Genomic DNA, 23,097 nt, shown 5'->3' on the forward strand with positions numbered 1-23,097 from the left:
TATCGTCGCGAGACGCGTCTCAGAATCGCCGAAATGTCGTGGGAACTTCAGTGGTGGTGGAGACGGTGGCAGGAGTATTTGAACGACTTCGACAAGGCGTTTGCGGACAGCAGATCAAGGGCGTAGCTGTTTTGTTGTAAGCGCGATGTTAGAAGTCTGTTTGGGTGGTAAACAGTATACTTTGGGGTGTTGTTCCATAAGCGGAAGAGAGCTCCACGTCCTAGGCATGATAATTACAAGATGCCATTGATGTGCTGCAAACGTTTCCCACAAACACAGGAAGTCGCGTAAAATCGCGCTAACACAATATTTGGACATTTCGCAAAGTGGTGGAAGCGCCCATGCCAATATCTGCATACCGTCAGCTGTACGGACTACGCCGACTACTGCAGCTTCTGTGCTTTGACGTAAGCGGAAGCGCCCCACGGAACGTGTACCTACCGATCTCCATGCTCTGCCTGTGCCTGTGAGATCGTAATGGCTGGAGATCCATTTCTGATTACGCTCGACCTGCTGCTGCTGATGCGTTTCGTTTCGGGTTCAAAGTTTCCTCTTTTTATGAGCTTTTGGGGCGAGGGCGCTGGTCCACTGGTGTAGCCCATTAGGGTGAAGAATGGACGCAACGCCGGATGTGTGTGGACATTGCTCGCGCGTGAGAGGGCGGATTATTTCCTTTCGTCAGTGGTCGCAAACGCAACGCGCCCGCCACCCTGTGTCTTGCAGCAGCAGCAGCATGAGGAGGGAGTGTGACTGTGTTTTGCTGCCGTTTCTCGCTGCAAGGTCGTCCAGTTTTTTTTTATACTGGAGTTTAATTTCCCCCCCCCCCCCCTCTGCTTTTCTACCACGGTCACCTTCTGTGTTGTCCTCCGCGCCTTTACCAGGAGGTAGTCATTATTATTCGCTTATGGCGTGGTTGTGGCGTTGGTCTTCCAGTTTTAAAAACATTCGCCCATTATAGAGCGCTTGTACGCTCAAGGGGTAGGAGGATGCAGTGTAGAAGGAGGGATGGAGGGTGGGGTGTTTTAAACCAGAAACCAGCCTGTGAAACAATCGAACCGAGAGAGAGACAAAACGGATGGCGATTGGGTTTGTCGACCACGATCGAGACGGCACACGATCGAGAGATGCTGTGAAGGCGATGAAGGGGTTGCACGGAGCCGAACCAGCACACCACTACCCCTCATCACCTGGCATGTGATCGTTTGCTCTGGCGATTCCTTTGCCCAACCGTAAAAAGTTGCAAGTAATGGTTGTGCGTTTTTTAATCGACCGCATTAAACGAGAGCAAAATGGCTGTGTAAAAGTGCGAAAGAGATCGATCACGGATATCGGTCGCGTGGAGAGCAACTATCTTTTAGTAGCTTTAGTAGTGGCCGCGTTACGGCCTGAGGAAGTCTGAAGTCAGGACGGGTGGTTCCTTTTGCCCGCCGTCCGACAACGCCCTGTTTCATTAGTTATTCAGATATTCTGAAACCTACATTGTTATGGTTTGCATTTGCATAGGACCTACCAATGAGTTAGAGAGTTAGAGTTTTGAACAACAAAAATTAAGAATGTTTATTATTCATCACGAAAAGCCATAAAAATCCATATTTCAAACACAATTTGAGGATGAAAAAAACTATCTAATCATTCCTAAGACACATTTGATTGCCGTATTCCAGACATTGACAAGAGTCATAAGCCATTTTGTGCCACCCTAATGTCACTGTAGAACTGATAATTTTAATGATCTACGTATCAATTACACATCTACACCCCAGTGAAGAATGTGTCGATAAATGAATGCCAATGAAGGGAAGGTCCATCATACATGCGACGACCGATTAGAGGCACTGGTATGCTAATGTATTAATTAGACTATCGCTGGAGCACACCCACCGCGTGACGCCTGTAATAAAATGGGGCAGACATTGTTAAATAGCAACGGAGGTCAGACGGCGCTCACGATCGATTATCATGGCTGAGAGCACGAGAAAACTGATAGAACTATATGAGACTGAAGTTAGCTTGATAATTCGCCAGACACTTCTAAGGATATGGAAATATCGGCTTTTGATTGTTAGTTTGTATGACTTCTTGAGCAAAATTAAATCATCCCCAATGTTCTTTGTCTATTAATTAATGCTGAGATACAACGGTCATACCTTCAGGTTCAGGTTCAGGTGGCCCCACAACTCAGAACAAGGAACTGTAGAACCAAGAATTCAATATCTTCGAATTCGTATCTTTTCCCTCTCTCGATCCTCTGTCGGTCAGTAGAAATTAGAAATGTAAATATTGGTTTAAAACATTCACCTCCGGAAACTTCCGAGACGTACGATTCGTTGATTACTTACTACCGTTCTTTAGCGCATTGGCTTTCGGAGATATATCTTCCGCGGGGACGGACCGATCACCGTTACCATTTGGCGTCGAGTGCAGTTCTAGTGTTCTAGCGATTCTGCATAATTCCCCTGACCAAGAACGCCAGATTCGTTCAGACATGGGCATTGAGCACCGAACGCGACAGTGCGACACGGTTTGTCCATTTCTGGTTCTGGTTCTATGCACTTCCCGATCGCTACTTCCGATGGGCCGCTGACCGATGGCCACCGGACAGTGTACTGGACGGTCAAATATTGAAATCACTTTGGCATCACAGAGCCTCCTTTTCCGTTACGTTTGGTTTGGCTTCTTGTTAACATACCGTTGGAAGCTCTAGCCAGCAAGAATGTCCGTTCGTTGCGGTGAGTTGAGCGCTCTTTGACTCATTAGCACACTTGTTAGCGATGATAAGCCGAGGGATTGCCTCGGGGAATGGGACAGTACCGGGGTGCAATTGTAGCCATGCGAATCGCGTTGCATAATTTAGATAAATGTCCAAGACATCGAGCACGGGCATCGTCCCCGGGTAAGAGCTGGCTTTGGTAATTTCTAATGCACATCCTGTAACGGTTCACTCGGTGGAAGGAACTTGGGACTAGCTTGTGGTTCTTCTTGTTTTAGTTTTTATTTCCATTCCTGCAGCTTCAACCAACTTCCCAAGCCATTCCCAAGAACCTTCGTATTCTTTGTCTGCTGAAGTATTCTTCTCATAAATTACTGTGTGCAATAGAATGCCGCCTATCGAAGTATTGCACAGTACGACGCTTGTTGCAATGGCTCAGCCACACCATCCCTTCTATTTTTTAGTTTCGCAACGCATCGCGGGCCCGACGACACGGCCTGCCAATTTGTTCCAAATGTCAGCGCGTCGCGAAATCCATGTTCCCAAAATCGGTGCGCTTTCGGCCATGGGGGGGGGGAATCATTGAGTGTCCCCGCGCGCGCGCTCATCACTCTCCCATCACTCGCTCACTCGAACGCGCAGATGAACTAAATGCAACCAATTCTACCCCCCAATGCCTTCGAAAAATATATGGGCCGGTTGGGGAGGCTTGCTTCTCCCGCCTTGCTGTGCAATTATTGGCCTGTGTATGCACTTTGGGTTTCATTTTTACTCCGTTAGCTCCACATAGCGAGGCGTGCAAAATTTCGCAGCTCTCGAGGGGATCAGCAGCAGACCCAAAAGAAGGTGGTGTAGTAGACCACATCGTAGCTCCGGGCTACAACACTCCCAACGCGCTATTGAGAGCTCTCCGATCGTCAACGCCTACCAATGTAGTGCCGTTTCGTCGGTGCCATTAGAAGTGTGTCGGGCCTAGCCCAACTAACACTCTTCCCGTCCGTTCCGAACCGAACCGGTGGTTGCGATCTCATTCGTCCCAATTCTGTCGAAATGTGGTCCATAATGCAGCAGTGGCACATAGTGCACACACACACACACAGTACAGCAATGAACCAGGGGAAGAAAAAGATCAGTCCCTTTGCGGTTGTGGTCGATCGAGAAGCTTATTAGCTACACCTTTTTGCTATGTGCGGTGCATATACGACTAAAACAGTCTTTGTCGTGTGGTGTGGTGCTGCGTGTTGTGCTCATTCTCTGCCCTCCACTGCGCTCACTGTCTGCGGTTTTAAAGTCCAAGCGCCCAACCCATTCACAATTGCAACCCATTTGGCTAAGATGCCGAGGGGACAGGAAAGAGCTCGCAATGCTGCACAAAAAAGGCACGAACTGTTTCAGCTCACATTCGTCTATTCGGCTTTTGGGGGACTTGGTGTCGTGGTGAAAGTGAAATTGCAAACCTCCTCCTCCTCCCCTGCCGAAACAAGAACGCGCGCCCGCGCCCTCGCCCGTTAGGCTGTATTTTGTTAGCCTTCCGCGCGCGCGTGGACGATGTCGTAACGGGCTCGCTCGTGTCCATTCGCAATGATTCATGTTTGCCATTCTAGGACCTCGTGCACTGAAGCACTGAAACCTCATGACCATAGCCCTCCGTTCGGTCGAAATGGGAAATAAAAACTACCAACAGTAAATAATGAAACTGGACCACGGGGTGCAGACAGAGCGTGGTAGACTTTAAGTTAGTCAGGGCGATAGGAGGTGGAAGCTGAACCACTCGCACATTGCACAATCGGAGTGGAGTGTAGCACGAGCCATATAGGACTTGGGCCCGAGCTTGGGCCCTTTTATTAGCGGTTGGGATTTCACTTTGCTTGTGGGGGACGCCCTTGCTGCTGTGCTGTGCAGTGCGAGGGAAGGCATTAAAAGCCAGCCTATTGTGTTGCATTGGCCAATCGGGCTGCTCCAATAATTTCGTAGACATGAACAAACACTTCGCGATGAATTGTCACATCATGAACCCATTTGTCACGTGGTTGTCTAACAATCCGCCTCACACACACACGCCAACTCATCACGATATTTGTGTATACCCCATTCCACTAATCGAAATCTCGTTCCATTCCTCTCTCATTCTAGGATTGGCCTTTGCGGATTTGACAACCCGATGCGCGATCACAAAACCGAAGAAGTCAAGCGACATGTCGGACAGGTAAGACAGACACGCCGAAAGCACAATTTGGATCATCGATGGGCTCCCCCCGAAAAAATAACGTTTTGAATATCAAGGTGAAGCACGGCGAAAGGAACATCGCGCCAATCCTTCGAGGACTAGAGCTGGATGGTTGGTGATTTGATGAAATCTTGTTCGCAGGGGGGGGGGGGGGGTGCCCCTAAGTATGCCCCCGAATAATGACTACTTCTGAAGCGCCTCAAGCCAACAACCAATTCGAACCTAGGCTCCGGGGAAGGTTGGCTCATCTTCAGCAACTTCCGATCATCGCTTCATCAAGCTGGAGCGCCCCCCCCCCAATACAGATCATCAAAGAACGATCACGACGTTCGCAACGATTGAGAGAGCGCAAACCGATGATGTGGTCCACGGATAGATCATCTTCTGGGCGCGCGGGCACATCTGCTTCATACCATCCCACTGTGCTGAAAGTGAAAAGATCATTCGATGATCTTTTACGAAATATCAAGGCTACCGATGTTGCTCCGGATATGCGAACAAAGGGAAGAAGCTGACTGTCTGTTGGGAGATAATTTCTGCTCGCTCGCTAGCTTCGCGCGTGATCAGCTTTCTTTGCCGCCCATCGACCTGCCCAGCAGAAGGTCAAATGGCAGACCCGGGCTGATAGCCGTTGATCGGGTATCGGGTCAGTTCCGGCATTCTTCATCTTTTGCCCTGATATTGGATCCGGACCGTTCACGCGAAAGGGCAACGCAGGCGTGTGTAGTACGCGCGCTGATCGATTTATAGCTGCCGCTGTGTGCCGGCCGGAGCTTTGTTGGTACAACCTTTTGCACCCTTGGGTGTAATTTTGTAGCCTAGGAAAGAACATATTAAATCACGTCCCGTGAAACCGGAGCGAAAGAAGCAATTTCCCCCAGTGCTCCTTCCGGTGTTATTTGCTTTTGACACGATAATGTTTATTTACTTGTAGCGCCCAACATCAGCATCGTTACAATTTACGATAATGAAAGGTTCGATACCGTTGGATTCTCGAGGGGAAGATCTCTAAATGTTGAAAATGTTTGGACTTGGTAGCTAAATTAATTTGGTTTGCATAATCCCTCAAACTCCCTCGTGGCTTATTCTTTGTGCTAAAAGTTCATAAAACTCCACAGATGCTTCCATCAGGGTGGTCACGTATTTATGATCTTTAGGGCTCTCTGGGAACAGAAATACCAACGCAACGTAATTCATCCGGTTGGTTGGGATTCTTCAGTCGCAGCGAACAGATATGGCCGTTTTATGGGCAGTTGGGTGGTTTCGCATTAATGTTATACAAAATATGGTAAACATGGTGTTGTTCACGCTTGTTAAAGACCGCACGAGACAAGCGTACAGCATTAAACGCTTACCATCGCGTCTCCCGTCCACGCTTCAACATTGTTTCTCAACAAATGAGCCCCTGGCGCAAAGAGTGCGCTAAGGGACAATCTTGTACTCATCTGCTCAGTGAAGCTGGCGCTTCTTCAAAGCATTAACCTCCTCCGATGACGACCCCGCCGATCACCGTCACCGAGCAAAGAAGCCATAAAACAACACCGCACACCACTCGAAAGAGAATGGAGAGCCGTAGCAATTTATGCGAACCTCTCGGATGAACGGTCATCGATCATTCCGGAAGCGCTACTCCCCTTCCCTAGCATGAGCATCATCTCCGTATAGGCCTCCCGCTCATACTCAGCACCAGCGACGACCCTTTTTAACGAACCTCCCAACCCTGAAGCCTCAGCCATATGTTTTGGGGATGGTTTTGTATTGCCACAGTATACACACAGAACCAGAACGCGTTCACTTTCGTTTCGCCTCCGGCATGCCTGGAAGATGGTAAAACTGGTTCAGAGAGGAGCGAACAAATCGTGATGAACTTGTTCGGCGACACTTACCACCTCTAGCACAGCGGGGAAGCCTTTCGTAGAATGGTATCCTTCAGCGGGATGATCGCGACGAATGCCAACAGGCCGGTCGGTGGCGGTGCGCACACGCGCAAGCGCGTGTGTGAAGAAGCATCGGCAACCAAGGTCGACAATTGATATTTAGCCGCGATCCCGCCGTCACAGAACTTTACCTTCTGGTTCCGTTTCGCTCGTCCGTTCGAATCGATCGATCGATCGGTAACGTATGTGTAAGCACTCATGACGATTTTTAGTACACACGTTTTGTGCTTCATTATGCTGTCTGTCGAAGTGCACGGGCAAGGTTGAAGATGTAATTCTTGAAGTTTGACTGTGGTGCAGTCGGTACAAATAGGCGACGAACCCGTCGGTTCTTGCAGCCTAGTCCTTCCCCCCATGTGGAATAGAATGGATGTGAATGTGATTGATGATTGACGGGAAATCGGGACGGGATCTTCTAGGCTTCTGCTACTGAGCTACTCCTCGTTCAATGGATAACTCATCGGTTTTAAACGATCTTGTACCATTAATCACGTGTGTGTGTATCAGCGGGAGTCATCTAGTGGTGTTCTACATGACGCATTTCACACACACAAAAGGGTGTAAAATTTGTATAAATCTTGTCATACATGCAACGAGAAAGGGGTTGCCTGCGAATCACAACCAGTCCAGCGAGACGGAAACGCATAAAGATGATTGCGCTCTTCCTGGTTCAAGTAATTTGACGCCTTATCCCTTTGGAGCACGCAAAAATGCCGCCGTCGACCGTAGAAGGAAACCTGCCGCACTCTGCCGGCATAGTGGCGTATAATTGGAGTAATGCATTCCTGCCACGGCAAGGAGCGGTGTGTTGAGGTGTGTGGAGAGCCCCGTATGCTGATCAATGACACTGGGACATCGCGTCAGGTTCTGCCATTACCGTCATCTCAAGATGCAGATGTACGACGACGACGACGACGACGACGCTGTGTTCGTTCTATTCCACCCCAAAGGGGAATGATTTCAAGTGCAATTTACTTTCAACGATCAATTATAATGTCCTCCCCCCCAGTTTCGTTCGTTGTTCGCTCTACCAGATGTGCACAACTTCTCTGGCAAATCTCTGAGATCCGGGTTCTGACACATTATTTCCTTTGCACGCACGTTTTTGCAGGGCGTCAAGATCAAGATGGACGACGCGGGCAACATTCTCATCAGACGCTACTCAAAGAGCAACGTGTACGTGAAGAGCACGGCCAACCAGCCGAACGAGGAGACGGCCATCGGGGCGGACATTCTGAAGCTGCCCGGCCAAGCTATCGAGAGTGAAAAGATTGTAAAGGTAAAGTGCAGGGGAAGCAGCAGTCTTATAGAGAAAGGATTTCCCTACTGACCTGTTTTACACGTCTTTTTCCTTCCCCTGTTGCAGCTGTTCGACATGAAGAAGTTCCAGTCGAACGTGAACCGTGAGCTGCGCCGTGCCTATCCGGATCGCAGACGGCTCGAGACGCAGTGCCTGTCGGCGATCGCGTTCGTCAAGTCGGAGAACGACATCCTCGATTGCCCGATGTGGGTACTGATCATCAATGTGGTTGCAATGGATATGCTGAAGAGTAAACTACCTCCCGGTAAGTCACCTACCCGCTTTCGCACCAACAAACACAAACACAAACACACACACTATCATCCAATACAGCACAATAATGATTGACGAAATTATGACTGTTTGATTTGACATTTGAGGCACCTCTCGCGGGAGGTGTGTGTGTTAGCTTTCGAAGAACATCACCAGGCAAGGAGCGAGCATAAGAATTGTTTTGTGGCGCTCATTTCACAAAATTGGAATGGCATGAAACCCCTTCGGCAATGAAGCGATGGGAGTTGGGAGGAAAACACTTTCAACATCAAACAGCCATCATTGTTCAAAGCAAGGAATGGGCCGATCCCTGGTTAACTACCCTGCTGCATATTTCCCTTTCAAAGAACCTTTTTTTCCCCGATGACCGATAAGGCCCATTCCTAGTCGCACAAATGCCAACCGAAGTTGCGAAAAGTTTGCAGAATTTTCAAACAAGAAGAGAATGTTTTTTAGTTTGTATGCATCGAACCGCCACAACCAAGAATAGACAGCCGTTTTGTCAGGTGAATGGGGCTGCGCTGCAGTTTCGCAACAGCTCTGAGAAACACCGACCCCAAAGTCTTTGGCCTTTTGGAGCCGCGGCATTCCCGAATGCCGCCTCCCCTCCCCGGAGGCGCTTGTGTCGTCGAAGGAATTTTGCTTAATTTTTATGGAAATTAGCACGCCCCGAACACGCGCGCAAAGGGACACAATATATTCTGGCGTTAGTTATTTGTCCCATTGTGTGTCTGTGTGGTCCAGTTGTGATAGCCGACAGGCAATTGAAAGTGTATGCTGCGGCGTATGTCCATAAATAATACGCCGCATTTTGCAAAGCCTTTTCCTTTCCGGATTTGAGGCCGACGAGTCGACGATTGCAAATAAAAAATAGAAGTACAAAACAATCCATTCCAGGCGTTTGCATATTTCATGCAAATGCGTTCATGGAAAGTGGTGTACGATAAAAGCAGTGAAATTTGTTCGGTGTACTCCCCGTTTTTGTGCGTGAGTGCACCATTATGTGCTTGTTTTGGGGAGGATGTCGCCTGCAAAAGGGCGCCGCCCGGATGTGGCAGGTGGTCGTTTGTGAATGCACTTTGTTTGAAGGTCAGATGGGACAGGAAGAGAGCAGGATAATCCATTCAATGCTTGCTGCGGTGGCGTACAAGCGGTCCTTAACCTTACTGCTGGCAATATCTGCATCATGATCATCGGTGGTGCTTGCGAGTCTATGAGTCGTATCTGATCTGATATTCGCAATACCCTAACGATATGAAAATAAAGCATAATGCTGCAGTCGTCGTCTAGCGTGTTATCTAACGCCAACAAACTCGGAATCACACACACCGAAGCACAAGAAGTAACTGTAAACGAAACAAACGCGTCTCGTTAACGATCGCGTTGTCATTTGTTTTGAGGTTGGGGAGCCTACACTGGAAACACCAGGTTTTTCGCACTTACACGGGACGTTGTTGGAACTAGACATTCTAGCGGTTCTAGCAGCTGCCGTACAAACAGGAACCTCCTCTACCAGGGCACACAAGACACAATTAATTTTCGACATGTTCTACCGATCGATCGGACAATTGTTGTCATCGTGTCGTGGTTGCTGCTGCTGCTGCTTTTATTTCGTGATTCTGCTGCCCTACCCACCAACACTAGGTCATGTGGAACACTTCTTCTTGTGGCATCCGACACCCCGAAGCAGCACCCCGACTTTGGGGGCATTCTGAGGGCCAAACAGAAGACACAGAACAGAAAAAAGGGGGATTATAGCCGTGTTGTGTGCTCCTTCGAACGATTCTTTCAATCGGTTCGGTTTAATCTCTGCCTCGCGCGATCCTCAGATCCTCAACACCGGCACCGGCGCTGATAACGGAAAAGAATGTTGAATCATTGAGAACTAGGTTCACCATTACCGGTCTTTGCAGGGCTGTTTTCGTTCAAGACCCGTTAGAACACACGTTCGCCGGGCAGCACCAGGCAGGCTTAATGGAGCAACTCATATTTTGTCACTAGAACAATAGACACACGTTCCAACCCCTCCACCCTTTGGGTCGTTCACGACACGCTGGAGCGAACTTATGGACTTCTGGGCAGTGCTGCTCACTGGAGCTTCAGAACACAGCAAGAACATTAAACCCGCAATCCGTGTCACACACGTCGCATGCGGCAAGAGCAAGAGAGAATCGCATTATGAATTATCGTCACGTTTAGCCCGTTCGGGGTGAACAAACACAAAATACCTACCACCACCAGCTCACACCAGCCCGGCTGCTCCTGAATGCTCCCGTGTGTACCGGAAGGCACTCCGGCCAGCCCAAGCATCGATCGATGTTTCACAAATGGAATGTCAAACGGTGAAGAATTCTTGGACTCTTTCACCCTCCCTCTCTTTCCACTGGGTGGCCACTGTAGGACAAATAAATCACGCTTTATCCAATTGTTTGTCCAAAGTGCCATCCCCCCTTCGGGGGTCGTGCTGAAATGTTGTTGAAAGAAAGACTCTTTTTGAGGGAAGTTTCTAGTGCATGTTTGCTGTGTTTTCGCTGCTTTTTGGGGAGGTGGCTATGTCCATTTTATGAACTGCAGTCTCTAAATTGAACCAACAACCAGCAGCTCCACTTCTACCGTCCACGGAAGCAACTGTTTGACAAACTTCTGGTCCGAATGCGTAGAGTGAAATTAAAATTCTATCAACCATTATGGACAGTACGACTCCATAAGCGGTTGCTTGCTCCTCTTCGCTTCGCTTCGCACACTTTCTGCGGCCAGACGGTGATGGGATGGACATACACTTCCAACGTGGAACCTTCTTCCCGTCCCTTTCCTCGAACGAAGACGTTCAAAATCAAAATGTTTGCATTCCGGCATGATACCAGGGGGGTACAGAGGGAAATTAAAATGCCTTGTCATGTGTGGTGCGCGTTGGTATTTGTCTTTGAGTGCGTTTGCTTGAAGGGGAGAAGGCAAAAGATCGCGCAAACAACTTACCAAAAAAGATTCAAACTTACTTCAAGATGAAGTACAGAAATAATGCCAAAAATGTTTAGTTCAACGTTTGATATTGCTTGCAGTCAGTCAATCAGTCACCAAACTCTACCCAGTACACTAACACACCTTCCTAACCCCATCCAGTACTGGACATTGACAGCGTCACACCCGTGCACAAGCCGCTTCCAGATGTCCGTTTTAGTAATTGTTTAATTGTTTAATCGTAATCAACACAATTAATCTTGTAGCCTTTTTCCTTCCTCCCGCCCGACTACCCACCTCGATCTACGGTGCAGTCCAACGTCCGGTTGACATTAAGAACCGTCCAAGAATTCCGATCCCGGACGAAGATCCGTACAGTGTGGCCGGCAACGGTGGCGGCAGCTCCGGTAGCTCCGGTTTCGGGGCCAGCGGGTCCGGCCTGGTTGCGGCGAGCCGGGAGCATCTGATGCAGCCGGCGCAACCGATGGGCGGCCAGCGGCGCAGCGAGAAACCGCCGAAACTACCTCCACGTGACAATCTGTACGCAACGCATGAAATTGGCAAGGTAAGTGACGCGACAGCCCCCGGAACGACACAAGACGGAGTTTTATTAACCGTTTTGCTCCTTTGCACTTTGTTTTAGCCGGATTATGATGACATCGAGGATGAGAATCGCGTCAAGCTTCCGCGAGGCAAATCAGACAAGGGCAAAGACAACAAGAAGTATGGTAAGTAACGGCCACCCTTTTTTGGGGAAATTAACGCTCTACTATCCCTCACTTACGAATGTTACTCTTTTAGATGATCCGTACTACTGCGGACTGCGGGCTCGAGTGCCAAACTTTGTCAAATCGTCGTCCAAATCGTCGAAGGAGAACAACAACAACGGACCGAATGCGGCCGTCGGTGTCGGTGGCAGCAAGGAAACGGTCGCCTCGAAGCGGCTGTCGATCGCACATATGCAGCATCCGGCCTCGCTGCAGTCACTGCACCAGCTGCACCAGATGCATCCCCATCACAACCTGATGGCCGCCCACCAGCACCATCAGCAGCTGATGTGGCACGCCCGAAGCTACGAGAGTGGAATCGGTAAGGAGAAATTGCGTCACTGCTGCCGCGCCGCCTTTTGCTAACAACCCATTCGCATCACTAACATCCTCACACGTTTATGCATGCACTGATCTTACATCTATAGTACACCTGTCTTAGTGCATCCTGTCACTCACTTTCGGCATACTGATCATACATAATCATCTCGAAAGTTTGAACGAAATCGTTCACCAACTAACCCTACTTCAATGCGCCATCCACTTCGCTGCTTCTCGCTTCCCTAACCGTGCGGAAAAGCACAGCCGGAAATAGCACTGAGAACTGACCTTGCATACTACTACCCCAATCTTCACAGATACGGACGTGGTCGAGTCACCCTATAGTCACATGTACGGCCGTGTACCGCTGCCAACACGCGGCTACATACCGGCACCGAGGGCCATGTACATCGGCGAATGGGACTAAAAGTGTGAGAGAGAGAGCGGTCGTGGCCGGGGCCAAAGCCAATCCGTACCCGCCCCCCATACTCTCTTTTATAGTACAGGCTTAAGGAAATTTGCAGCAGGGAGATCCGGAGTGCGAGTTTGTTGAGGAGATAGGCCCCAACCGGAGCAACAACGCGACAACCCCCGACACTCGTGTTCTAATCTCTCTCTCTCTCGTACCCATCGCATTACTTCGCAAAAGGGACAGCACACAATCAACAACCGAACAAGCGACAGACAGCGGAGAGAAAGCGGAGAGAAGCACTGAACAGCGTGCTGGTTTGGGTGTGGCTGTGGCAAACCCCACATTCGGAGTACTGCCTGGTTTCACTTCTTTTAACTAATATTCTAGATTATTATTAATATTATTATGAGTATTTAGTAATCCGTTTTGGGGACGAACGGGGCTCATAGGGTGAACGGTACGGTCGGGTGCACAACACCACCTTCCCAACCCTTCCCGCATGTCTCGCTACGGTGTCTAGCAATTAGGCAAATTTGTACATAATGCATCGCGTAACCCTCTTCCCCGATTTGATTGAACCTCCTCTCCAGCCCAGCGCAGAGCGAACGCTACGAAAGCAATACTGATGGAATATGCGAAATCTGCACTGGGGAAGTGATGTTGTACCGAGATTCGCTTCTACTGCTGCTCCACAACCACAAGCCGACGGGAATAAGCTCTATTTCGATGCTCTTTCTTAATTCCCACCCCACTGTAATCTGAAATCCTGTGTGAATCGGTGGAAAATTAACGTAAAAGTTATGAAAGAGGAGAACTGAGTGCGATCGAACAGGACGGACACCTGTGCTGATCATTACTATTACTGCCGAGTAAAAGCTACTAAATGCTGCCAAATGAATCTGACAGCTGTCATCATCATTTCCACACTAAGAGAGACTATCCCTATCGACTGATCGTTCAGTTGTTGCTCACATTGACTGATCACTCTACTAGAATACATTCACCTCAGAACTAAGGATCGCCCGGTTCTTACCAAACACTGCCAGCAATAGTATCTCAACCGAATCGCATCTCAACCCCTACACCAAGCTCATAGTTTATACTGACTCTCGTACTGTCCACACCAAGGGGGGGAATGAAAGAGGCATGGAAATAAACGGCCGACAATCGCGATCGCGTGTTATAGGCTTGTCGGCACTCTAGGAATAGTTTTCAGTCATAGCAGGTACTCCTTGTCTTAAGCGTACGTACGTACTACTACTGTTGTCTTCTAAATCTTCCTGTAAATATGAGACATTTGAAAAAGGGAAAATTAAACGATTATTCTTGACTTGATGTGTCGAGCACATCTATTCGTACGGAGGTAAAACATTTAGGCCCCCTCTTTAGGTATTTTCGCTCCCACAAGCGCTAGTGTGTAATTCAAGCTACTTTCGGTGTATAAGTTTTAACGTTTCCAAACACAGATACAGTCCACGGCACTGTCACAGTCCCACAAGCTGGCATGCTGGTTCTTTGAGCCACTGATTGGCCACTCATTTTAAACTTTCTTCCTCCCCAACCCCCCACCCCTTCCCGCTTTGCTATCATCTACTGAATGCGCGCTGAAAGTGAATCCACTACGCCGCAAGTCAAACACGTATGCGCAATAATTATAGAAATAAGTAAGTGGCAAGTAAGTCTCCATTCGACATTGCAAGCGGATGGATATGCGGCAAGATTGTAAGAGAAGTTCGTTTAATTTGATGTACACTAACTCACGCACGCCAACAAATGATGATATAATACTCAAATACGCGACCGCGCTCTTTTAACGTACGATTCTGACCCATATAGTGGCCCCCAAACCGCCCCCTGGCGGTGAGAAACGGGAAAGTAGTAGGAGGAAGTTGTTTAAAATGTTTCCACGTCGTGACGACGTGCCCGACGGCAGCTCGTCTTTATCAACGGGCAGCTAGTTGCAAGCTAGTGAGCCTAGAGAGCATCATATAGGAAGCACCACTGCAATGGCTATAAACAACGGCAATCCAGCACTTATTGTACATTGTCTACTAGTGGAAACGTACACGGGCGAGCGATAAACTTAGAGATGAATCCTTAAACCGGAGTGGAAGGAGACACCGCAGCACGCGTCCGAAGGGCGGTACGGTATCACCTTCCGCTCGACAACCTAACCTTTACTTATAGGAAGTGATTAGCGTAATATTGATAGATTGATACTATATGCAGCAGCAGTAAAGTGGTGACCCACGAGAGCGAAGCGAATGAGAGAATGATCGTCCTCGTGCACTTTGAAGCAAAACATTAAACACGATCACACCGCACCGAAGTGTGGCATTGAAAGGGCTTGATCCCCGTCCCCGTTGGGCTAAGAGGAACCTAATATAGAACGTAGCAAGGTGTATTCATACGCGCATATCTTTACCGCTCTCGTACTGGAACTGGAAGAGAAGTCTAATCCTGTTTTTTTTAATCCGATAAGCGAATACACGTTAGAAATGAACACATACACACGCAAAAAATACACCTGGTGAAAGGGCTCGGTTAAGCAAAAAAAAAAACACGTTCGATAGAAGCGACAACAAAGGAAGGTAGCGCCCCATTCCCCAGCACACTCTCGAAGGCAATCGGGGCCCACTAAGAGGACTACTTATGGGGAACGCGCGTTGCTAGTAGTAGTAGCAGCAGTAGATGTAACAACGATGATTGTATTCGAAGATATTTTAAAAACCCAAACCCCATAATTGTCAACATGGGACAAGCGAAATAGTGGACCGGAAGCCGCGACTCCGATGCTTAGACAGCTCACTGCTTATTAGCACGCTACGTGTAGTAATCTTTAGGGCAGCATCCGAGGGGTTTGATCGAGCTATACGAGCACGCGAAAGGAAAGCCGTTTTGGGAAAGGAGGTCCATAAGCATGAGCTAAGCAAATATTAGTTATTTTTCCTATTCCATCTTTTGCTCCTTCTCTTGTCCTGTCTAAATATTCTGGATTTTTGAAATAAAATACTATTCTTATAATCGATAGAGTTTGTGTTGTTTTTCTGTTGTGTATGTAACTAAAAGTGATCTATTACACCGTTTATTTACCCACTTACGTTCTATCAGTGAATCGGAGGGGTTCTACTGTATGATCGATCTGCTCCTCTCCTGTTTAACTATGCGACATAGAGCCTATCGGAATACTAAACCTCACAAGAGAGAGAACTCCTTACTGTTTTCCATCCTTGATGCCACAACATGTCATTTTAACAGGAATGAATCTGTTTTAGCAGTCGGCTATATTTCTATTTAAAAAGATCAGATGTATCAACGGGTAAACGTATTGCAATTTCGACGAAAAATGGCTCTAATTCCTTTTTCATTATTTGTTGTAAGATAACGATCGAATATTTGAGCGTTGCTATAAACTAACTGAAATTTGAATTTTCGAGCAGCCACTGCTCGAACCGAATCCAACATGGCGTCTACACTCTGCCGCCCATTGCCGTACCTGGAAATGTGACGTTTACAACGGGCTTGTCAGTAAACAAAACTGTTGTCGGCTTCCCGCGGTTGGAAATGAATACAGAAAAAATCAACAGCAGCATTTTGGTGTGAAATCCACACAAGAACCGAACGAAATGAGCTACAGCTTGTTGGACATTGCTGTTTCAAAGAAGAAGTCGGGAAACAATCGTGTAATCTCCGATAGCTCCAACACCGCCGATAGTGATGAACCATCAACATCCAGCATCCCACCGGCGGGACCAACATTTACGTACAAAGGCAAGAAGTACACACAGCTAGACCCGCAATTGAAAGTGAAACCAATCCTACGCGATGTCGAACGCATTCCGGAGTACCAGCTGATAGAGAGAAACGAGCCAGACGGTTGGACTCTCTCCATTAGCCTGCGAATGCCACGGCGGGATGAGCCCACCGACGATGGCTGCATCCGGCACAGGCAGCGCATGGTTGAGCTTTTGTTCGAAGAAATCGACCGTCAATCGTTCATAGAGGAGGAGCTGGCGCAGAAACTACCAACCTCACCGGAGGAAGACAGCAACGAACCGCTCTCCATACAAAAGTTTTACAATCGATTACGATTGCGCCACCGAACGCAACCGGGTGCTAAAAGCTCGAAAGAATTGGTAATTCCACTGTTGCGCCCTGAACTGCGATTGTACCAAGAGCAAGCGATCCGTTGGTTGCTAAAGCGGGAAACCGTCGTCGATCGATTGCCCGGCCAGTACGTTCTGCTTCGTTGCCGTGCCCAGCCAGAGGTGAGCTTCTACATGGATCTGTACGACTGTACGATAAGCGATAAGAAACCGAACCCAAAAATACCCGCCGGTGGTATACTGGCCGATGAGATGGGTATGGGCAAAACGGTCGAAATCCTAGGCCTAATGCTGCTGAACCCGAAGAAACAAGACTCGCCCAAGGCGTCCCAGGAGCCCCAGGAGCCCCAAGATCCCAACGAAGTTAAACTTAAGGCGACGAAAAATGAAGGTGAACTAAGGTGCTTGTGCGCTAGCACACTGACCAAGAAGACAATCGCCTGCCGCAAGTGCGGCCGGCTGCAGCATCGCAAGTGTGTTTTGAACCATTTTACCCAGCCAAACGAGCAGTACATCTGTCCCGAGTGTTGGCGTACGCAACCGATGGTCAAATCCGGTGCTACCATCATCGTATCGCCCGCCTCGATCAAGCACCAGTGGGAAAGCGAAATCCGCAAGCACGTGACCGATCCGAACTTTCGCGTGTTCATCTACAACGGCATAGCGGACAAATGGATCAGCCCGCAGGATCTCGCTGCGTACGACGTCGTGCTGACAGACTACACCGTGCTCAGTCCGGAAATCTATCGCGTACCGGAGTACGCTCGTAGCTCCCGGCACGAGCAGCGCTTCCTCAAACCGTCCACCCCGCTCACGATGATCCACTGGTGGCGCGTTGTCCTGGATGAAGCGCAAATGGTCGAGAGCGTGAACAACAACGCGGCCAAGATGGTCAAAGCACTGCCGACCAAGCACCGCTGGGCCGTGACCGGTACGCCGATCGAAAAGACGATCAACAATCTGCACGGGCTGGTCAGCTTCCTGGACTACGAGCCGTACTCTTACTGGCGCACGTGGAAAGCGTACGCGGAACGCTTCCAGCAGGGCAATGCCGAACCGCTGCTCACGATGATGGCGCGCGTCATGTGGCGAACGTGCAAGCATTCCGTCTTCGATCAGCTGGACATTCCGCCGCAAACCGAGCGCATCCACCACATCCAGATGTCGGACCTGCAGAACTACTTCTACCGCTGCGAGCATCTCGCCTGTGCGCAGGCATTCAACGAGAAGGCGCGCCGCATCGGAGCCAACGAGCGGATGGCACAGATGAACATCGCCACGCTGAATCAACTGCTGGAACCGCTGCGCAAGCTGCGGCAGGATTGCACCATCCCGTCCGTGTTGGGCGTGGGTCAGTCGGCACTACAAGGGAAGAGACTGCTGACGCCGGCCGAACTGCACGAGCATCTAATCGCCTCCAACGTTAACGAGTGCAAGGGCAAGCTGCGATCGGTCGTGTCGTCGCTAAACGGTATGGCGGCGGTCGAGATCCTGCAGGAGCATTACGATCAAGCATTCCGGCTGTACCAGGCGAGTCTGCGGTGCGCCGACGACTATCAGGGTGCGATCAGTGTGGACTCACTGCTCCAGATCCATGCGCTGCACAATCTGCTCGATCTGGTACGTAGGTTTGAGGAGAAACTAAGTCCCAGCTCGCAGCTTACGGCGGAACAGATCGCTGCGTACGAAGAGCGACGCTCCAAGCTGGAAGGACGCTACATTGAGCAGTACGCCAACAAGGTGCGTTCGATCGAGGCTACACTCCGTCCGGCGACGGAAAAGGTGGACGAATTGATCAACGGCAATGATAGCTCCCAGCGGTTACAGCTCGAGGGAGAATGGTGGCGCGATCTGTTCGCCCTGTTCGAGGAAAGTCCCCAGCGCCACTCGGCCATCCAAACGCGCGTACTGCTCGACCAAAGCTTGATCGGCAACACGGGCGTCAATTCGTGGCGAACGCTTGACCTGTGGCTTGTGAACTGGTTGGATGGGCTGCTCGAACGGCGCAGTTCCCTTGTGAAGGGCTTCCAATCGTTGGGCTTCTTTGTGGAGTATTTGCAACCGGACAGGACGGACTGGTCGCAGGAGGCACGTGCTCGAATCGATGAGCTGGTACGGACGGCGTTCGCGTGCCATCTCGATCCGGCTCTGTTCGAGGAGGATGAGTTCGGAGTACGCAAGAAGGAGCGCCAAGAAGCGAAGGGCTTACCGGGTCCACCCGTTTGCTTACTGTGCAAGGTAAAGGACAAGCTGAATGAGCTGGAATCGGCACTGTTCCAGATTCGAAAGACCCAAGTCGCCACCGGCGGATTGTGGCAGGTTTCGCGACAAGAATCAGTACTTAAGCGTAAGTGGCTGTGTGTGCGTGTGTTAGAAATGGTTTCGATTTCCCTCTTTAAATACATTGCTTTACCATTCTCCCATTGCAGTGATACATGCGTATGCAAAGCGACTGGAACAGGACCGTACCGTATGGAGCAGGATGGTGTCGCAAGACACGATCGTCGAAAGTGATCGGTTCATTGCGTTTCTCGAGCACGCTAAGGTCGAGTTTAAGGAGTACTCACAGTATTGGGTTGAGATCAACTATACCGTCGCTGCGTACGACGAGCTGACCATGTGCAAGTCTCGCCTGCAGCTGCTCACACTAGCGGAACGGCGCGAGATAGAGAAGAAGAAGAAAAAACCGTCCCCATTGCAAGTATTGGAATGTGAACTGGCCGATACGCTGGCGGAGTTGCAGCTCACCAAAGCGGAGGCAGAGCGTGATTTCGTACGGCTGAAGGGTACGCGCAAGTATCTCGAACATCTTGGCTCGCGGAAGGAGCTCGAACCTTGTCCCATCTGTCACAGCATCCCGGAGGGCCGGTATGCCGTGCTGCAGTGCGGCCATCATCTGTGTAGCATCTGTTTGATGCGCATTTTCCAACTAGCTCGAGCGCACGGGAACATGACCACGTGTGGTATCTGCCGGCATGAGCAACACGTGAAAGAGTAAGGCAATTTCGAACCATGTCCGAGTTCGATTGTTGGTCTAAAATTCCCTCCTTTTCACCCAAACAGCATCCAGTACGTGCAGCCAATCGATCCAATGCACAAGATCCGGGGCAACTTTTCCAACAAAGTGTCCAAAATTGTGCAAACGGCACTGGAACTTGTAGCGGAGGATCCGTCCGTTAAGATCGTCATCTTCTCCCACTGGGAACCGATACTGACCGAGGTGGGTGTGGCGCTCGCCGCGAACGATATCACGTTGCGCGAAAAGTCGGCCAAATTCTATCAGTGTGTGGCAGATTTTAAGGATCCGGAGAAGGGAATTACCTGCCTGCTGCTGCCACTGCGCTTTGGTTCGAAGGGATTGAATCTAACCGAGGCGACGCACGTGTTTCTGGTCGAGCCGATACTGAACCCCGGGGAGGAGATGCAAGCAATCGGGCGCGTGCATCGTATCGGCCAGACGCGGCCCACGTTTGTGCATCGGTTCATTATGCTGAACACGATCGAGACGACGATCCACGAGACGATTCAGGGCGATCGGAGCGGCCGATGGTGGTCGAAGGATGTTACCGTAGAGCAGCTGGCGCAGCTATTTCGGCTGGACCAAGACGACGGCAGTGAGCTGCCCGCACTCTAACGTACGATAGGCTCGTATTGTGACACACAAAATGAACAAAAAACATACAATTTAGGTACGTTGAAACGTATTTTTATTTTATATTCGAATTAAGGATTAACAAACTCCACACAGTGTGTGTGTAACCGAAACTTAAAAGGAATAATGGAAACGAAATATAGCCAAACGCTTCGTCCCCTTACATAAACATATCGTCGTACCCGGGAGGGGGAAGATGGTCCGGATTCGGGTTGGGGCGTTGCACGCGGGGAGGAAACGGGCCCATCGGATCGATGCGCGCTCCGGGCAGAAATGGATCCACTCTGCCGGGCCTGCGAAATAGCAATAACTCGTCGGTATTTGGTCGGTTCTTTGAAACTCCCTTTTCCCGCACTTACCCCATGTTCATTGGGTCCATTAGCATACCGCCGCCGCCACCGCCGCCAACAACACCTCCCAGCGGGTTGAGATCGCCCCGACCTACACCACCACCACCGAATGGCAGCAGCAGTCCGCTGGGACGCAGCACCTGAATACGCCTGGGACCGCCCCCCGCTGGCACAACATTTACTTGGGCAGGACTAGGCGACGAAGAAATTAGTGTCTGCGTGCTGGAGCTTTTCGATCCACCATCGCACAGCGGTTTAATCAGCTCCGTCTGCAGCCGGGTGATCTGATCATCGATGCTGACCACCACGTTCGTCAAGTTGCTGTCGTTAAACGAGGTGATCGTTTTGTCCAGATTGAAGGCCGCATTCGACACCTGCAGTGACTGCGCTTGCAGCAAATTAACAATCATCGTATCGTTCGAGAGTGTTCCATGCAGGATGTACAGCTCGTTGTTCATGATGTAGCGCAGCGCGTACGATTTGTTGTTACCGTTCCATCCTTCCGGCAGCAACTCGCTCTGGTCGACGGCGTTGTTGAGCGTTTTCTGTGGATGAGATTGAAACGTCACAACGTCGCTGGAATGATCTCGCCAGCCGCCATTACACGGAAGGGATACGCACATCGTCCCCAACGCCAACGTTACGGAATCCGTTACGAACTAGGAACCAGTGCACAAACAGCATCATCGCGTCGGCCTTATCCGCCAAGTTGGCGCTCTCCAGCTTCCACAGCATCTCCAGCCCGAACAGATCCGATTGCGGCATGATGGTTTTTGGTGCAATTTCACAATAATTTCAAATCAATTCCACTTTTCCGCGTCCCAGAACAGCCGACTAGTGAGGAGTGCGAATTCTCCGAACAATCTGTCTGTACAATGACAAGAGAAAGAGCTGCTTTGTTTATATGCCGTTGGTGAGCTGTCAAACGAGGCGTTCCCGGTAAGCAATTCCCGGTGAGCAATTGATAGCTAAATTGTTGGCGCAATGAGTGGAGAAACGGCCCAAGTGACATTTGCTCGAAATTATTTTCCATATCTGCTCGATTAGTACTCGACACGCTTAAAATTGTGGATTTGTGTGTGATCAAATGTGTTGAAAGCGTCAAGATTTTGTGTGTTCGTAAATTAGACGTTCCTCTATCGATGGACGATGCCGTCGAGGTCATTTTTGATTCATAGCTATGGTTTTTTTGATGAAAAACAAAGGCTGATTTTGTGTGACGTTATTTTATAAAAAATTGACATTATTTAAGTATAAAATGGGAACATGGCCAACAATAACGATAGGAAACATCATTTCCGAGCGAATCTAGAAGAAAGTAACGAAAAAGCCGTATCACAGTTTATTTTAAAGGACTTTTTCTGCATTCCCTTACAGTTTAAGGTACAGTTTAAGGGAAGTTTAAGGCTCCAGTTTAAGGGAATTTGCTCGAATTCCCGATTATTCGTGATCGAAAATGTCAATTGGTGGGCGCCCAATAGAATACATGATTGGATGTGGGGGGGGGTTTGGTTGAACCGAACCTCCCGTTCTTAACTTTATTGCCAAATTTAATATTCTAAAAATACACTATTTTACATACAAACCAAATTCAGCGCACGAAAACGGTTATCGCGGAGATTTGCAGCATTTACCTGTAATTAAATAAAGACAAAACAAATATAAAATAAGTAAAGAAAATGATTTGCGTTTCATATAAATTAAGCGTTGAGAATGCAATACATTTCCGTTTGTTTGATTCAACATTTTCAAACAACATGTTGTTGCCGCCTAGACAAACATGCCTCCAGTTGGAACGAGAGTATGATGGTGAACGTGTAGAAGTTGCGTCATCATCGAGGGCTATGCTAGAGTGTTTCGTTTTAGCAGCATTCAGTTGTCTTTCCTGACAAAGTGCTTACATTTGAGCGACGCGTTCTTCCTCCAACTCCTCGCAGTATTTCAACAAAAGGCGTTTTTTTGCGCTGAACACCTTTGCGGACTTTCTGTCGCAACTTAAAGCTATCGTTTTTGCACGGAATTTATTATTATCACTGCTTTTAAATTTCTACTGGCGTTATCGGAGTGCGTTTGGACTGTGAGCA

General features: G+C 49.2%; 3 protein-coding genes across 6 annotated transcripts in view; 2 read left to right on the forward strand and 1 right to left on the reverse strand.

Annotated features, from left to right (window-relative positions):
- LOC120949353 (uncharacterized) overlaps positions 1–15,935 on the forward strand; it is a 140,902-nt gene extending 124,967 nt beyond the window's left edge. For 3 of the 4 annotated variants that reach the window (XM_049605126.1, XM_040366613.2, XM_040366615.2), the window contains 7 exons: positions 4,844–4,916; positions 7,986–8,153; positions 8,241–8,439; positions 11,672–11,970; positions 12,049–12,133; positions 12,207–12,494; positions 12,811–15,935. In XM_049605126.1, the coding sequence (XP_049461083.1) occupies positions 4,844–4,916; positions 7,986–8,153; positions 8,241–8,439; positions 11,672–11,970; positions 12,049–12,133; positions 12,207–12,494; positions 12,811–12,920 (1,222 nt within the window). In that variant the 3' untranslated portion in view covers positions 12,921–15,935. The remainder of the gene's footprint in view (positions 1–4,843; positions 4,917–7,985; positions 8,154–8,240; positions 8,440–11,671; positions 11,971–12,048; positions 12,134–12,206; positions 12,495–12,810) is intronic. The other variant, XM_049605127.1, reaches the window with a different exon arrangement.
- Positions 15,936–16,352: 417 nt separating this feature from the next.
- On the forward strand, positions 16,353–20,652 carry LOC120950603 (E3 ubiquitin-protein ligase SHPRH). The gene is made up of 3 exons (XM_040368779.2): positions 16,353–19,358; positions 19,441–20,005; positions 20,075–20,652. Exons 1-3 carry the CDS (start codon positions 16,532–16,534, stop codon positions 20,643–20,645), a joined length of 3,963 nt encoding a protein of 1,320 aa, XP_040224713.2. The 5' UTR covers positions 16,353–16,531; the 3' UTR covers positions 20,646–20,652.
- A 43-nt stretch (positions 20,653–20,695) lies between these two features.
- Positions 20,696–21,907, reverse strand: LOC120950604 (proteasome inhibitor PI31 subunit). Its single transcript, XM_040368780.2, has 3 exons — positions 21,635–21,907; positions 21,023–21,558; positions 20,696–20,956 (listed from the first exon to the last, which is right to left on the reverse strand). The coding sequence occupies exons 1-3, from the start codon at positions 21,776–21,778 to the stop codon at positions 20,824–20,826; spliced, it is 813 nt and encodes a 270-aa protein (XP_040224714.2). The 5' UTR covers positions 21,779–21,907; the 3' UTR covers positions 20,696–20,823.
- Between the last annotated feature and the right edge of the window lie 1,190 nt (positions 21,908–23,097).

Source organism: Anopheles coluzzii, chromosome 2, assembly GCF_943734685.1.
Source record: "Anopheles coluzzii chromosome 2, AcolN3, whole genome shotgun sequence".
NCBI classification, from domain to species: domain Eukaryota; kingdom Metazoa; phylum Arthropoda; class Insecta; order Diptera; family Culicidae; genus Anopheles; species Anopheles coluzzii.

Excerpts from the sequence above, each read along its gene's own strand:
- LOC120950603 (XM_040368779.2), top strand. The coding sequence starts at position 16,532 with ATGAGCTACAGCTTGTTGGACATTGCTGTTTCAAAGAAGAAGTCGGGA. Across the intron at positions 19,359-19,440 it reads ACAAGAATCAGTACTTAAGC|TGATACATGCGTATGCAAAG; the intron begins GTAAGTGGCTGT and ends CTCCCATTGCAG. Across the intron at positions 20,006-20,074 it reads CATGAGCAACACGTGAAAGA|CATCCAGTACGTGCAGCCAA; the intron begins GTAAGGCAATTT and ends TCACCCAAACAG.
- LOC120950604 (XM_040368780.2), bottom strand. The coding sequence starts at position 21,778 with ATGCCGCAATCGGATCTGTTCGGGCTGGAGATGCTGTGGAAGCTGGAG. Across the intron at positions 21,559-21,634 it reads ACGTTGGCGTTGGGGACGAT|AAAACGCTCAACAACGCCGT; the intron begins GTGCGTATCCCT and ends TCTCATCCACAG. Across the intron at positions 20,957-21,022 it reads ATGGACCCAATGAACATGGG|GCCCGGCAGAGTGGATCCAT; the intron begins GTAAGTGCGGGA and ends GCTATTTCGCAG.